This window comes from Centruroides vittatus, unplaced genomic scaffold (assembly GCF_030686945.1).
Source record: "Centruroides vittatus isolate TY-2023 unplaced genomic scaffold, ASM3068694v2 scaffold_861, whole genome shotgun sequence".
NCBI lineage: Eukaryota > Metazoa > Arthropoda > Arachnida > Scorpiones > Buthidae > Centruroides > Centruroides vittatus.
This window is the reverse complement of record NW_027122718.1, coordinates 10,957,659-10,975,215: the sequence shown is the minus strand read 5'-3', so window position 1 is coordinate 10,975,215 and position 17,557 is coordinate 10,957,659. Positions and strand designations below refer to the sequence as shown.

The 17,557-nt window shown below is 28.4% G+C and overlaps 2 protein-coding genes across 3 annotated transcripts in view; one reads left to right on the top strand and one right to left on the bottom strand.

Moving 5' to 3' along the window:
* On the bottom strand, positions 1-17,063 carry LOC136990234 (arylsulfatase B-like). Its single transcript, XM_067288623.1, has 15 exons — positions 16,923-17,063; positions 3,636-3,869; positions 3,161-3,272; positions 2,774-2,825; positions 2,600-2,703; positions 2,037-2,176; positions 1,890-1,966; positions 1,703-1,804; positions 1,538-1,601; positions 1,186-1,283; positions 967-1,103; positions 826-884; positions 614-731; positions 407-549; positions 1-326 (listed from the first exon to the last, which is right to left on the bottom strand). Exons 2-15 carry the CDS (start codon positions 3,727-3,729, stop codon positions 145-147), a joined length of 1,482 nt encoding a protein of 493 aa, XP_067144724.1. The 5' UTR covers positions 3,730-3,869; positions 16,923-17,063; the 3' UTR covers positions 1-144.
* LOC136990229 (disheveled-associated activator of morphogenesis 1-like) overlaps positions 12,525-17,557 on the top strand; it is a 73,218-nt gene continuing 68,185 nt past the window's right edge. The window contains exon 1 of one of the 2 annotated variants that reach the window (XM_067288614.1): positions 12,525-12,634. Coding sequence is in view for 1 of the 2 variants with exons in the window: in XM_067288611.1 (XP_067144712.1) it covers positions 14,147-14,167 (21 nt within the window). In the remaining variant the exon portion in view is untranslated. Of the gene's footprint in view, positions 12,635-14,009; positions 14,168-17,557 lie in introns of those variants that run through there. The other variant, XM_067288611.1, reaches the window with a different exon arrangement.

The following is a 17,557-nucleotide window of genomic DNA, read 5'->3' as shown; positions in this document are numbered from 1 at the left end:
TTCTTTTTTTTATTGTATCTTCTCACATGAAAATTAAAGCGAGTTTTTCTTTATTCAGAATTGTCATCGACACCATTTACTTCATTTTTTAAAATAATAATATTCATTAAAAACATAAAAATTAAATTGTTTTTTTTTTAATATTCATCTAGCTATACACCAACCAGGTGAAAATACCCCATTCCAATAAATGGGATCGCCATTTGGATCGTCTTTTGGGTCATCTGCATGAATCATTTCTCTGCTATATTCTATTATTTTTGTCTTTAACAATTCCACTACTTTAGGTAAGGTTGCACCTAAATTATTCCTTTCTGTTGGATCCTCTGTAAACATATTTTATAATTAATTCAAATTATTTTCAATTGAATCGATGTTATAATTTATAATTGAATCACTCGCTTACCTTTAATATTAAACAATCTTATAGCTGATACAATGGATTTTGTAGATAAATTACATGATTTAATATGCTCATTCTGTCTGGGAGGTGGTATCCATCCACTAGGATTCCCTGGATGTCCCCAAATTAATTTATAATCTCCAACTCTAAAGTGTTTAAAATAGTAAAAAAAAAAATAAAGAATTTTATGTGTTGAATTCTTAGATTTACCTGATAGCAGCACGTCGATGAGAATTATCGAATATGTTATATATAAATTCACTTCTGGCTGAAGGACCGTCATTATTGATAACATCCCATTGATTAACGCCATCAATTTTATTATTCACTGAGCAAAAATAATGCAAAAAATTAAAAAATAAAGAATATTATGTTTAGTTTTAATATTTTAATTGAGATTTATATAATTAAAAAAAAGGAACCTTTAGAAGAACCTGCCAAATGTAAGATTGTAGGATACCAATCTACAGCGTGTATAATTCTGGAAAATAAGACTTTTTTTAAAGAAATATTTTTTATTTTATATAAATAAAAAGCTTTTATTGTGATTAAAGGATATTTACTTTGTATTTACGTAACGTTTTTTTAGAAGATTAGGGCTATAAACAAAGGCAGGTCCACGAGTTCCTCCTTCCCACAAAGTACCTTTATTACCTCTCAAAGGCCAATTATTGCCTCCAGCTTTAGTTTGTCCTCCGTTCTAAATTGATTTTTTGATAATAAACACAATTGTTTTATGTATTTTTATGTATTTCAATCAAAAATCTTAAATAATCTCTTACATCGGTTGTAAAAATGATTACTGAATTGTTGAAAAATCCATATTTTTTTAGAGAAGTGATTATCTTTCCAACTGCATCATCCATTGCACTTACCATTCCTATTAAAACAACGATATAATTTTTAAGATCATAAAATTAAGGCACAAGATATAAAAAGAAAGATATTAAAACACAGAATGCTGTGAGGTGAAGTACCATTTACAGGCGCTTCTGACGATATCACAATTAATAAATTAAAATAATATAACAAGTATTAATAAAAATTTATTATTTTTAGTATTAAAAAGTATAAAAAAGTACTAAAAGTATTGTGACATAATAATAATAATTATTATTATTATTAAAACATCACCACAATATTTTCTTCTGTTATTATTCTTGATATTCCTATACAAATCTTCCCATCTTTTAGGAACCTAGAAATAGGATTTTAAATAAAACTTTAACATGAAGAGATAAAATAAAACATAACTTATAAAACTTAAATTATTTTTAATTCATAAAATCATTTATTTACCTGTAAAGGTGCATGAACTGATTGAAAAGGTAAATATAAAAACAAAGGGTTTTTTGGATCAGATTTTGATAATATTTCATTAACTGTTTTTGCAAAAACTAACTGAAAAAAAAAATAAATAAATAATTTTTAAACGTTTTAGAAATTAAATTGTAATAAAAGAAATTTTTTAAAAATTCATTCTTACTGGAGAATAAACTCCATTATAGTTTTTAGCCGGATGCGTATCATTTCGGAAATCTAAATAATATTCTGCATTTCTCCCTGAAATAAATCATAATCTACATTAATTATACTTAAAATATAGATATAACTTTATAAATTTATTATTTACATGGTGTATTTTTTAAGCTTTTGTCATTAATAATCCAGCTATGAGTATAATAATCTTCTGCTCCTCCATAATATCCGAAAAATGTATCAAAGCCACGATAAGTTGGTGTATATGACCAATTACAATAACCCAGATGCCATCTAGAAGAATCATTTTTAAGAATGTATTACATATTTTTATGATCTGGTAATAAAATAATTTCTAAAAATTAAAAAAAGACAAGGAAAATTAATGATAATTTTTTTTTTATTTTACAAAATAAAATAAAACATTCGTAGGACATGTTATTTTAATTATTTTTCTACCCCAGGAGGTAAAATTTCATGATTCTGTTCTGTAACTATTTAACCACATGGGGATAATTTAATTTTAACTGAAATATTCTGGGATGAGGAGGAGTAATGAACTTATACACAAACATTAATCTTCATTGTTATTATATCCTGAAAAACTTTTATGATATTAAATCAATAAAATTAAATATAAAAATTAATCTTCTTTATAAATTTTTATTTCTTTCTCTCATAATTATAAAAGAAAGAAAGAAAAAAAAAAACACTTACTTTCCAACTATATGTGTAGAATAGCCTAAACTTTTCAATTTTTCAGGTAGAAGAGTAAAGTTAATGGATAATCCTGTTGGTTCTAAATAATCAATAACTGAATTCTAACAAAATAAATTAGTAATTTAATTATAAAATATTAAATTATTTACAGAAATAAATAAATTTATTTACTTGTCTTCCAACTTTAAAAGGATAATAACCAGACATAAAAGCAGTTCTTGATCTATTTAATTATTTAAAAATTTTATTTAATAATTAATACGTGTGTAAAATAAATAAAATTTACTTTCAAATGCTTTTAAATTTTTTATGTTTTTATTAATAAAAAATATTATTATTATTATTATTTTTAAATTGAACTTTTAAACATGAAAAAGTGATGAGGATGAGAAGATGCTCATTCTCATCCTTTTCATCATTTAATAAGGAAAAATTTTTAAGGGTTATTATAATATAAATTAAGTCTTTTTTTTAATACATACGAATTAATTTAAATTTAAATATTTTTGTTGAATTTTGGCTATATTTGAGCATTTTACTCTAAAAATATTCACTCACGGAGTACAAACGGGTTGAACGTATGACTGATTAAGTATAACTCCTTCTCTTGCCAAATTTCCCAAATTTGGTGTTAGCATTTCCGGATTATGCCAGCTGACATCGTTCCAACCTAAAATTTAAAGTATTTAAATTTAAAAATATAAAATTATTAATAATAGTTAATGAACAATTATCACACCAGATGGCGACACGCTAAACTTACAACGCCATTTTTAAAATACAATTTAAAATTTTAAAAATACTTCAAAAATTTATTAATAAAATAAAAGTCAATTAATAAGTTATTACTTTATAAAATTACGAAATAAATTAATTATATTTAATTAAACTATTTTGCTTATCATTGACACGATTTTAATGTATAAAAATACGATTATTCTACAAAAATCGATAAAGAAAGTAGGCTAAAAGAAAGTACAAGTAATAATTTTTTTTTTTTTTATATTGAGAATGTATTAATTAAATAACTTACCGAGGTCATCGGCGACAATAAAAATAATATGTGGCTTAAAGGTTAATGATGCCGTAAGTGTCACAATTGTAAGCAATATTAAGAGCTTAAACATGGTTAAGAATTCATTGATAGTCGATACACTTCACTTCATTGGCATTCAAAGCAAAGAGATGCACTTCATTCTCTTTCGTCTGCAAACGTGACGTCACTTACCGCTTTCACGATAGTGGTCTTATCGATAACACGATTCTTCTATATATAAGTATATACAGTATAAATGAAACCATTCGGGGAATGTTTTTAAATATTTAAAAAGAACTAATAAACTGTATAATTTAATAATTTTACAAATTTAAAACAACCAATAAGCAACATCAATTAACAAATTTTTAAATTTAAAACAACCAATAAGGATCATCTACTGTAATTTTTAAATTTAAAACAACCAATAAGGATCATCTACTGTAATTTTTAAAATTTAAAACAACTGATATGCACATCTATTGGTTGCTTTTATGTATTTAAAAATTAATAATAGCATTTATAAATTTTTAATTATTTAAATATTCTATAATTTTTATACCCCGTTTTTTATATGATTTAAATTTAAAGTGTCGTCTATATATATATAATTTGTAAAATATTTAATTATATATAGACTCTGAACTTTACGGTTAACATTTTTATCTAAACATAAACAAAATGGATAAATATTATATTATCAATAATATAAACAGTATAGAAAAGCATACTTTTTCCTTCATTTATTATATAAAATATTCTTAAAGTATATAATATACATCTTTAGTAAATAAGTATAAATATATATATATAGTCGAACCTCTAATAACGGACACCTCTAAATAACGGCCATTTTTTATGTTCCCATCGATGGCCGTTGTTCACAGGTTTGACACAGTGTTTTAATACACTGTGTGTTAAAACACAGTGTATTAAAACATGCGCCAATGTTTACCACGTTCTACTTTATTTATTCAATACTTCATTGAAGTTAAACACGTGATAATCACGAAAAATTCTTAACAATTTTTCGTACTAAATAAATATATAAATTGATCATTTAATTTTTAAATATTATTTATTTATCGGTGGTTTGAAGCGGGTTTTACAGGCCTATATATATATACGATTCCAATGATTATAAACTGTGTATCACGCGAATTATCCACGTACACGCTACTTAGAAATATCAATTTATTCCTGTTTTGTCACGCGAATAGATAAAAATTTCATTAAATTTCGTATATAAAATTCATAATCTAACGTGACAAAATGGTGTCATTTATCAATGACCAGTGATTTTTTAAAGAATATTATCCGAAAATGTGTGAAAATGTATCTCCATACTTTCCAACGAATCCAAGATGGCCGAAGTGTAGCGATTTGTGTAATTTGATAGGCTTTAGATACTATTCTACGTGTTTAATGATTTGCACGATTAAATTAATTATTGAAATTTCAATTAATTTATCTTATAAATTCATCAAAACGGGAGCTTATTGAAAATTTAATCGTTAATTTCGCAAGGGATAACGACCGAAAACAGTGCTGTGAATGGTAAAGATCTCTTTATATAATATATACACACATTTTAAAATTAATTATATAAGAATATATTTATTTTAATGGTTAAATAATATGTTTTTTATTATTATTATTTTTTAAAGATTAGATATTTTATGAAAAAACAATTTGATAAAAATGAAAGAGCATTGTCTGATAAACTAACGAAACGTGATCCAAATATATGTTTTAATCTCTAATCAAATATTGTAGCTTATTGATTTGAATTGCACTATCATCAGGGTTAATGTAACCCTTGGTGCCAAGATGGCGGCTCGTCTCTGATTCCAGCTAGGAAACAGTGGGACACACGTTCTAACCTAACCTAACCTAACCTATTCTAATAATTTGGTTGCTAATAATTATGGTAATTTATTAGAATAGGTTAGGTTAGGTTAGAACGTGCGTCCCACTGTTTCCTTACTGGAATCAGAGACGAGCCGCCATCTTGGCATCAAGGGTTACATTGACCATAAAATCGGAATATTATATGACTTAATTCAAGATTTAGAACATGTTTTCTTTAATTATTATTTGTAAAATAGAAAGAACACCGTTTGTAATTTAATACACGTTGTATTAAATATATCTGTTCACGCATAAAACAGATATTAGACACATAGACCGTGATTCTATTGGATCTCATTGTACAACACGGGATGAATTTCAGGATTTTTATCTCCTCTTCGACTAATCAAGCATACTATCCCGTATAATATTACAAATTTACAGATTTATTAGTATCTAAATGCAAATTTGTATGCATGGTTGGTCGAGGAGGGGATAAAATTCCCGAAATTTATCCCAAGTTTTAGATACTATAAAGTGCTTACATGTCTGGTTTCTGTTTTATGCATGACGGAATATGTTTCAAACATATTTTCTGTTACCAATGTTTAGATAATGGAGAAAAATACGTAAATAAATGAAGACATGGAAGTTTTTCTTAATTGTTTTTAAAATTAGCACAATTATTTCACAACAAACAATACCCGAGCAATTTCTTCGGTATTGTACTACCAGTGAAATTGCCTGAGATACCTGGCATCTGCACCGTAACTGGTGGCAATTTCCAAAAGAAAACCAACTGGATATTTGATATTCTGTTACGTTCATACTTTATACAATTCTCGGATTGTATACATTAGAGCGAGAATTGAATGAATGTGTTGGCAAGTGAGATTATATCGGGTTGATTGTGCTGCGAAGATGTTTATTATGCTTTTAATATGTGTAAATAAATATATATACAACTAAAAAATAAAATAAAACAGGTATAAATATAATAATTATTAATTCCGTAGGCATTTTATCGTATAGTTTTGTTATCAAAAGGATCTATTTATTTTTAATCACACAATATATATATTCTCATGAAATGAATATTGTAACGTAATTAAAAATGAAATAATTTCGTAAATAAACCGATTCCAGTCTCAATAATTAATTAATATATTCGGAGAAATCAGGAAGGTGTAGGTTATGTTCCCATAAATAAAAAAATGCTATCTTCGTTACAATAGAATTAGGCTAATTTTTAAGGCTGACGTTTATAAATTTATTTAATTTAAATATATACGTAAACTAATGATCGCAGTCTACAGATTAACGTTAAATTGTGTTAAAATTAAGTTATATAATCAATTTATTTGGTGTTTCTATACGATAATCTCTTAGACACTCCTCAGTAGAATTACGTCCGAAAGAAAGATTGCTGCTTATTAATATACGAAACAACTATTTCTGCACATAAAAGTCTATATATTCGTCAAATCGATACACTCGTGACATAAATCCAATGAATCTTTACACTTCCTGCAGCCAATTTATCTTTATTTTCTTTTGCTATCCATATTTATCTATCTGTTTTTCTTGTTTGCATCACTTACTCGGTTAATATTGTCATAGGACCGAACTTATATGAAAGTTTATTGCTGTTTGAATAAAATAATTATTATAAAATATCAAAATTAAGAGATAATGAAGATAGAAAACTCATTCGAATGTTTATATGCTGTATTTTTAGGAGGATGACTAAAGAATATTTAATAAACGTTTAATCAATGTACAATAAATGATGTAAACACGCTTATATTTTCTTTTCTAATAATAAAAATAATTAAACTCAAAGCAACAGTATTCGTTTTACGTGTTTATACGTTTAAGTTATACAAAATGAGCGAAAAATTATACAGATTTGCGTTGGAAATAAGAAACTAGAAACATTACTCTCGTTTACGAAGTTAATACAAATTTATGATATGGAGGAGACACATTACGGCCATTTTTCACAGCTTTTATATCAAATTGATATTTAAATTCTATCCTTATTATCTTTAGAAATATATAACGTATTTTACTTCAAAATTTCTGACTTAGGGGGCCATCCATTAAGTAAAGGAGAATCGAGAAAAGTATATCACTGCGAACGATAGTAGGAGGGGGGTACTGTACTGTACAGGCATTGTCTACGTGGAATTTTTTAGTGGCATACGAATTTGTTCATCTTTAATAGTCTTTAATAAACTATCAATTAGAAAATATTAGCCTAACTGTTTTCCATTTCTTCCATGCTAGGGAAATCCACGAACTATTGTATACGTGCAGAAGCTGGCCAAAAACTCCCCCTCTTAATTACGTATACAATAGTTGATGGACCCTCCTGGTATGGAAGGAATACAACGCTTTTCGAGCCCCCGTCTAACATTGTACACAACAGACGACCCCTTATATTAAAAAAAAAAATTTAAGGTTAATGTAACTCTTGGTGCCAAGATGGCGTTTCGTCTCTGATTTCAGCAAGGAAACAGTGGAACGCACGTTTTAACCTAACCTATTCTAATAATTTGGTTGCTAATAATTATGGTAATTTATTAGAATAGGTTAGGTTAGGTTAGAACGTGTGTCCCACTGTTTCCTTGCTGGAATCAGAGACGAGCCGCCATCTTGGCACCAAGGATTACATTAACCAAAATTAAAAACCTTTATTTTCTTTTTTTTTCGTTTGGGCATTTGATATTTTGAAAAGTTTTTCTCAAGTTATGAGAAAAATAAGCTTTGAAAAATTTTTCTCACGTCATTCGCTTCACTTCCATTTACTTCAACTCCAATTCCCAAGATTTGTCCCGAAAGATAATTCATATCAGCTGTGTCTGGCGATACTTATCTCATCTAACATTTTTTTTTCTCTTATCGTAAAGTTTTATCTGTAAAATATTTGGTTCCATATATTAAACTCCAAGGAAAAATATAAGCTGTTAAAATAAAATTAAAAAAGAAAAGGTATAATATTGTTAAACATATTTATCAGTAAAATATACTCCATTTATAGAAAGATGTATAACATTTTAAGAGTCAGAAATATGAAAAAATCTATTCTAATTTAGTTAAATTAACTTGTTTAAAATCTTAATAACGTTTGTCGGTACTAAAATTTAATTCATTCCGCTTCTGTTATTCTTTCTTCCTTCTAAATCCTGTTTCTTAATGCTTACTTCCATTATGCAAAGGAGAAATGCCACCTCGATTTACCATTGTCTAATGCCAATAATGCCAGTATATTATTTAAAAATGGGACTGTGATAACGTCAAGTTTAAGGACACAGAAATTATACGAAAAATGGATAAGAGAGGTATTGTATTTTTTAATTGATATTCATTGTACTATACCTTCAACTTAAAAGGATGTTTTAGAAAATAGGAAAGGTTGGGAATCTTGTCAGTTGTCCGCAGAAGACAGTGTCTGTTTAATTAAATAAAAATTACATCAATAGTTTTACACGATGATGTATGATGAAGTATGATGCACAGGTGCAAGGCACTACTAATTTGAGGTGGAGAGCGTATATTTTAAATTAATAACGTGATTAAAAATTGCAGCCCCAATAAATAATTGCTGATTAATATATATTTATTAGTGAATTATTTCTTTATATAGATCCTACATATTATTTTTATATTTTATTATAGAAGAATGTAAAAAAAATTCTTTTTGTTATTCAATAAATTATGCAAAATTACAATATAATATATAAAAGATCATATGTTTTAAATAGTCTGTATGTTTATCTGTAATTATTTGATAAATATATAGAAAACTGTTTAAAAATGAATTTTCCTAATATTTATAGGGTATTTTCATTAAAGCTTAACATACATATTTAATGCTTTGACTGATAGAGATAAGACATTGTTCTCTAGAAAATATTAGTTCATAATAACATGAATATTCACAATTTTTATGGTCATTCTTATATAAAAAAAAAAAACAGAAAAAATTGAATTATTTCAATGTTTTCTAATTTATTATTAGTAAAATTATTGTATAAATTAAACAGAATTTCATATTATTCATGATAAGTTTGTATATTCATATGTAGTGTTCTATGGCTGGACTGGACTTAGACTTGTTGTAGTCTGCTATAACATATAACAGGCCCTTCTCTCCTATCCAATAATGTAATAATGCGAGGCCCTAAGCTGTTGAATCATAAAACCAGGCCCTAATCTTCAGCTTGTTTAGCTTATGTATAAATTCTATAGAATCAAGTAAAGAAAAATGTATTTTTAATGTTTGTCAGGTAAATAAAAGAAGAATAAATTAAAAATTTAATAACGTTATCCACCGGAATCAACGACTTGTGATATCATCTGTTTAAATCATACTTTATTCGAGACAATAAAAATGATGAATTCATTTTATTGACTTTTTAATAATGAAAATGCAAATCTTTAAATCATAAAAAAATTCATCTTAAAATGATTTTAGAAATAAATAATTTAATCAAAATAATAAAATGAAGAATTTCTTACTGAAAGTCCAGGAATACAACATGAAATTAAGACTGGTACCTCTAAATATAGCCAATATTTAATATAATTTTTATTATATTTAAAAAAAAATAATAACATTTTCCATTCAGATGGATATAATTATAATAAATCTTCATTTAATATAATTATATTTAGATTCTGTTAATGTTAATGACACAATTAACATCTCTATTATAAAGATTTATTTAAAAAAAATAAAAATAACATAATAAAATATTAAAATTCTCAATTCTTAAAGCATTTTTAAGTCCTAGAACAGTTGTTACTTTAGCATTTAATAATAGTTATAAAATTGATGGCATGTAAAAAGTATATTAAATTTGCATGTTGATTATCAATTTTTCTGAATTTAAAATTGGAAAGGGTATTTAATTATGATTAAGTTTAATTTTATAGTTCTTAAAAAGCATTGTTCTAATGATTCAATTTATCTGTTATCTCTACATTCACCACCTGCCCGAAGTACAACAGCTTACCTTTTGTATAAAAGGCCAGGTGAAACCATGTGAAAGTTTAATTTGATATAAAATTTTTACAACATTATATATTTGATATTTTATATTTTAGAATATTTTATTTAAAAAAGTTTTATATATTTTTTTTCAATAAAGAAAAGAATATTTAACTAAGTAAACATTTTTTAGCCATTAGATAAACATTAAAAGGTAACAATTTCACCACTTAAAAAAAATTCCATCTCGGTTAATAAATATATAAGCGAGTTGTATTCGAAAATCACCATCCGTTATATAATTACCCAAATGCATTACATATTTTATCAAGAAGAAAGCTTTGAATAAAGGCTTTTTCTTTTCAAATTCTTTATTAATGCTTGACTTGCTCCACTTTAATGTGTGATTATTGGATATAAAGAAAACACTTGTATTCACTTCCTATTGTAGCTACTAAAATCTCCAATTACTATTTTATTATATTGCTACACTCTTCATGATTATTTTCTAAAGAATATGTTAATAAAGCTTTTAACAAATGTTTTTAGTTAAAAAAAATAATAAGGCTATGATTTAAAATATTTAATAATAAATGATTGTAAAAAAAGTTAAAATAATTTAATTACTTATTTTTTAAACTAAATGATTATATTTAATTTATAATTTTTAGTAATTAAATAAATTTAAAATTTTAAATATGTTTACATTAAATTGTTATATAGCTAGATAAATTATTATTTTATAATAATTAAATTATTAAAGGAAAGAGTTGAAAATTTTATTATAATTATTCTTGTATATCTTAAAATGATATATTCACCTGTTTATTAATGCCATCTTACGGAAAATTTACCAATTAGAGGGATATAAATAATCCTTATATTAGATAAATATTAAGTGACCGTTGGGAATTTTTGAATGTTAAGATCTGCGAATTTTTAATTAAAGTCATTTCGAATTAGACAATGTTCTCTGCTCTAAAAATAGTTACAATTCTCTTAGTGAAGGGAAGAGTTGAGATTTCTAAGAGAAAATCTGGACGTTTGCCATCATTTTTTCGTTTTTGAGTAGTTAATAAAGGCTTTTAAATACCATTGGAGAAGCTTTTCAATCTGTGTAAACAGATGTAAAGAAAGTTTTATATGCATTATCTTCTCTCGATTTTGTTCAATTGTTAAAACAAACGCTTATTTAATATGAGTTTACTGAGCTGTAGCATCCTTAGAACTGCATCCGGCTCCTCGGAACGACCATTGACCTCAGAATAACCAATCGATAGCCCATCTTCCGAAGGGAACTGATAGATTGGATGTGTCAGCACCCAAACTTCTCTTTTTCGATTGTACAAGTAGATGAACTTCCAATTCACCTTTTCATGTTGAGTCCTTTACCATGACCTAGAGAAGAACTGACATCGATCGATGATCCAAACCCACCCATGTCGATCTGACACGTTTGTGGATGTTGAATACTCCACATCCTGTCAATAGTAATTCGTTTACGTCTATCCCTCCTCATTTATTCCTACTACAATAACCTTAACTCTACTAGAAACAGTTAAAAATCGAATATTAAATAAAGATCAGATAATTAAATCGATTCTAAAATTGAAAACAGCAACATCTCCCTTATTTTCATCAATCTGTCGTCGCCGGAGCTTGCTCCCGAAATGGTGTTTTCACTGCATAATCATCGAGTTATACAGGAAAGCCGTCTTTACCGGGATTACCATTTCTTTAATATAAAGATGAAATTTAAATAAATTTTTCAGTTTTCATCGCGTATTTCATTGTAATGGTAACCATAGCAACCATTTCATCATCAGGGACATCCACTAGAGGAGCTACAATCGCTACCTTTTCCTCACAGAATTTGGGCTAGCAGACCACGGCGTGACTCTTCTTAGCTGATATTCTAGACAATTTTTTTATTTTTTTTAAGTGACCTTTGATCATATTTTTGAGTTTTTATCAATCGAAAGATCCTAGAAGCGTGCCCATAACAAAATATGCACTTCTGATTTTAATTTATCAATCATTTTTTTGTGCCGAGGAGCAGGGAGATTGGATTGATGTATCATAATATCAGGTACCGATTGGACTGCGACTTCATCATTGAATCATATTCTCTACGGAAGCATTAGGTCAGGTAAGAAAATAAATGAATTTCTGCATTACTTGTTTAGTAAATGCTGTTATCATTAATAAAATATATCGAGATTTGCAAGCGCATAACATTTTCCGTCATGCAAAAGTCATATCGTGAATGCATTTACGCATATCCTACAGGAAGGAAGAAAAAGAAAAGAAAAAAAATCACATCAATAAAATGCTAATAACGGCATCAAAATATCACATTTTATTAATAAAATAAAGCATATTTCGGATAAATATATTTGTTTAAAGCCTTGGTAATCGCTATTTTTAAATAAATAAAGGCGAAGATCGTCGCTTTCACCATTTGGAAAATTGATAAATCTTAAGGTTTGGCAATAAAATGTTGTTATGCAACATTAACTGCGAGAAAGTATTCTTAATTGCGAATCGTATAAACCGATCCCTCTTAAGGTTAAAATCTTATGAAGGTCATCGACATCTCAACTGGTGTCGTTTACCGTCGCTATAGCAACCAAAGATGCGGAGGAGAACAAACGATCGATAATTCGGGATGTTACAAATAATACAGAGAGTGAACCGCAGTCGGAGTAGTACCGAAAACTGCCACCGGCGGAGCCACTTAACGCGATGTCGTCTTAAGATCCTCCAACAGTTTCGAAGAGACAATTGAATTTTTAAGCATCCTTGCTGAAAAAATGCCTTTTTTAAAAAAAAAGTATTAAATGTCATTATTTATATTTAAATAAGGAAAATAATAACTTGAATAAGATGAAGAATTTGTGTTTAATAAATTTAGAAATAGAATTATTTTAGATAAAAACTTTGCTTAATTATAAATCATTTTTCGCCATTTTTTTTAAAAAAATATACTTAATATACTGGAATTTTAAAGGGGAGAAAGAATTATTCTAGTTGTGTCATTTCTCATTAGATGTCGCCACTTTGATTTTCGTCACGTGACAGGTGACGCATCTCTTTGTCCATCCTCTTTCTGCTCCTCCTTCACAGATTTATCCAAAGCAGATGTTCAAACAGGGATTAATTTATGGCAAGACAATCCCGTTTGGAAATTTTAAAACACCATCTCGACACGTTAAATTCGAGCATCTTACAGTAAAGAAAAGAATTTAAAAGATGCTCGAACTTTAGTTAAACGCGAAATCGCGTATCGTTTGATAAAAATCGGAGTTTCCACGGGAGCGTGCATTTTATTATCTACGAAAAAAAAAAAAAAACGATTGAAAAATGCTTAAATAAAAAATTAATTTTCGTCAATTGTTTAACTGTAAATGTCACAATTTGATAGAATGAAAATCACCTCGGCGACGGTTGTCAAGGTGCACGTCTACTTCACAGAACGGGGAGGGGAAAGCAGAATGGAGGTGGAGAAATCGACCCGACGTCCGCAGATGACGTCAGCAGCTGGATGATGCTTAGTGTGAGCGAGGTAGACAAAAGGTCCAGTTAGGGGTTTACGTTTTAGGCCTACGTACGATTCGGGATGCAATATGCTCTCTTACAAATTACATAAGGCTACAAGATAATGGAAAGAGTAGAAGCAAAGGTAAGATAGGAATGATTTTTTTTACAATCCCCATCGATACGTGATGCTTAAATGATCTCGCACATGTTTTATTTAATTTAAACTTTATCATTTAGAAATAATTTATATAATTGTATAAATTATTAGAGACGAGAGAAAATAGTTGGGGGTAGTACATATTGGATAGGTATAGATAGTGTATAGATAGGTCATGGTGAAGAGTGAGTCATCCAAGAAAATTTCGATCGATAGGTCGATTGTAATACTTCGGAAAGTAAAACAATTGTAAGAGTAATACATCAAAATCAACATAAATATCGGAAATTCCTCGATAGAATTTCCTCCTTTGCTGCAAGCGATGATGTTGCTACTCCTCATCCTCCGGGTATCGGCGAGATGCTGCTGCTCTCAAGAAAATTCTTACGGAGTACTCGATTTATTCGCGCTTAATTAGATTTTTCAAAAATATTTCCGGATTAATATCGATTCTTTTGCTCTCTCGACATATTTTAGTCTGCATTTCAAAAGTAGTGATTCGTGATTGGAATTTTTTACACGCTTAACCACGTGATTTTCCACCACGTTCCTTAGATTTATCGTAGTTGATCTCCGGCTTCATTTTCCAATTTAACTATGGACTTTTTATTTTAAAAAAATAAGAGAATTATGTTAAGCAGGGATAGCTTTTTTAGCAAACGATACGCATTGCCATAACATTTGGTTACCTCGGCAACTGTCAGATAATATCTTGAAGGAGACTTCTTCTAAATCAATGAAAGGATAACCTAAGTTAAAACAATATTTTTCGTATTTTAATTAAGCTTATTAAAACAATTTTTATCGCAGTCGATAGCATAATAAATATTTAATTTTCATACAAAATTTAATCACAAACTTGGTCCATTTTCAATATTTAACTGCAAAGAATAGTCATCATCGATTTGAATTCTTCTAAACTTTAAAAATTAATTTAGAAACATTACAGAATTTAGGATATTAAATTAAAATTTTCAAATTTACAAAGTCAGGTATTCGTAAAGGTGGGTTAGATATTCTACATACTTGAAGAGCGCATGCACGAAATAGCGGACAGTACGTTGACACACCGGACAAGATCCGGGTTTTACATTATTTTCTTCTCGACTTACTGACCTTTGACACACGTTATTAAGTCGGGCGATTTTTCACTTTACTCTTCCTACTTAAATGCTACCAGACTTATCAATTTTCACAGCACTAAACTCCCTTTACAACGAAGTGTCTACTCCTTGTAGATATTTAAGAACCTTCATCAAGTAACTCATATTTTACACACCTACACAAAGGGCAACATCATTTATAGTGTATGTATAATAGGCTTTTCATACATTTATTGGGAGGAGAGATTAGAAATATAGATTATTTTGCTTTCTGCCGTGTTTTTTCCACTTTATGACAATCACTTAACTCACTTAAGTGCAAGAGTTGAGTAAAATCCGCCGATGATAAAAACACACTTTCGAGTATTATGAGTCATATAAATGTAGAATGAATAGCGTTTTTCTTTTTTTTTTTATTTCAAATGGAAGCTTTGTGATAGCCAAATTTCGTCCTTGAGCCTTAAAAAGGACCCCGAACCCCTAAGGCAACGGTGCACGTGCTATGGATAAACACCGTATAATTATCATAGAACAGATGGTAACATAGGCGTGGTGATGGAGATGAGAAAAACTAAACTGGTGTAAAATGGGAGCTTTGATTTGTTTTATTTCACCGTTGTATAATACCTTTTTATATAATACGTCTTAAAATTTTATCATTTATGTAACCTTGAACGTGAATGGATCTTTTCATAAGGAATTTGTTTTTTTCTCTCTCTTTCATCCTTGATTTTATGCATATGTTACACTCGTGTTTTATTGTTCCTTTCTAGAGCTTATCTTCTAGATACGTTTTGTCTTCTTTGTGTAATGAAACCATTTATAATCCATATCTTGTTCCTCAAAGTAAGGCATACGTTTCATAGAAAGGAATAATCTTTTATAAAAGAAAAAATAACGAATTTAATTTAAAAAAATGCATAAAGTTTGAAGAAGTATTTTATTTTTCAAACATTATACGACTGATAAGAAGTAATCTGTAATTTTTTATGTACTTAGAACTACTTTCAACTTATAATCTGATCCATATAATGTTTAAATCTTCCATTTTCTCGAATTTTTTTTCCTTTGAAATCAATCTTCCTGCTTGTATTTTCAAGTTGAAATTATCTAAAATCACTTTATTCCTCGAAAAATACTGTCTGAAAATGGGGTGCGCCTTATATTCCGGTGTGTATATGTATTATACGTATCTATAACCTATAGATGTGCCTCTGTATACGGTATAATAGCTTTTCACCTTAGTTTCTTTCGTATTATTAATATTAATTGCCACTCCTCTATCTTCCTTCTAAAAGAACGGGGTGTGTCTACTCTTTGGCAGTATCCAAATTTGATTTTTGTGGATGGAACAAGTATTCGACTTTAATTAAAATCATCATTAGATTTTGCCTGGTTGTCTGGATATTATTAATTTTGTTTATTTACATCCCGAAATTAGGTCATTCCTGTTTCTATTAGCATAATAATAGAAGCGATGCCATTTGGCGTGTTTGGTTGTCTGTCTGTTTCGCGATCGAAACCGTAATTAAAAAAAGAAGAAGAAATTTAATCACTTTCGCTTCGACATGACTCAAAATTATATTAAGAAAATATATTAATTAATTAAATATGAAGGAGTAAATAAAATTCCCAACCTTTTGGCAATTTGAATTTCATTATCACCGAGTTCGCATCTTACAAAAATTAAATTATCGATGCAGAAAGAATTTCAATAGAGTGGAAGTTTTGCTGGTTAAATATATTAAGAGATGCGTACGTTTCGTTTCCGCTCCAAGTGTTTCACGTCTAGTTTCGTGATGGCGTATTTCCTCATTTTAATATTAATTTTTCTAAACGTTTCCTCCTCGATCAGTAAATCGCGGTTCCCTAATAGCTATTGAGATCTAGAAGGAAAATTTAACTCGTGTTTACTAGTTGAGAAACAATATCATTGAGATCTGATGATTGGAAAGAGCTACTGGAATGGAGGGATCGTTATTTAGATTTATTGGTTTGAAAATAGAGTTGAGATCTATCAGACGAAGAAAACACTATTGGGAAAGTACTATTAGGTCTACAAGCCGGAGAAAACACTATTGGGAAAGTACTATTAGGTCTACAAGCCGGATAAAACACTATTGGGAAAGTACTATTAGGTCTACAAGCCGGAGAAAACACTATTGGGAAAGTACTATTAGGTCTACAAGCCGGAGAAAACACTATTGGGAAAGTACTATTAGGTCTACAAGCCGGAGAAAACACTATTGGGAAAGTACTATTAGGTCTACAA

What these genes read in the sequence shown, in the direction of transcription:
- LOC136990234 (XM_067288623.1), bottom strand. Translation starts at nt 3,729, where the DNA reads ATGTTTAAGCTCTTAATATTGCTTACAATTGTGACACTTACGGCATCA. An exon ending in AAACGTTACGTAAATACAAA is followed by an intron (nt 885 to 966) that starts GTAAATATCCTT and finishes CTTATTTTCCAG; the next exon opens with AATTATACACGCTGTAGATT. An exon ending in AAGATTGTTTAATATTAAAG is followed by an intron (nt 327 to 406) that starts GTAAGCGAGTGA and finishes ATATGTTTACAG; the next exon opens with AGGATCCAACAGAAAGGAAT.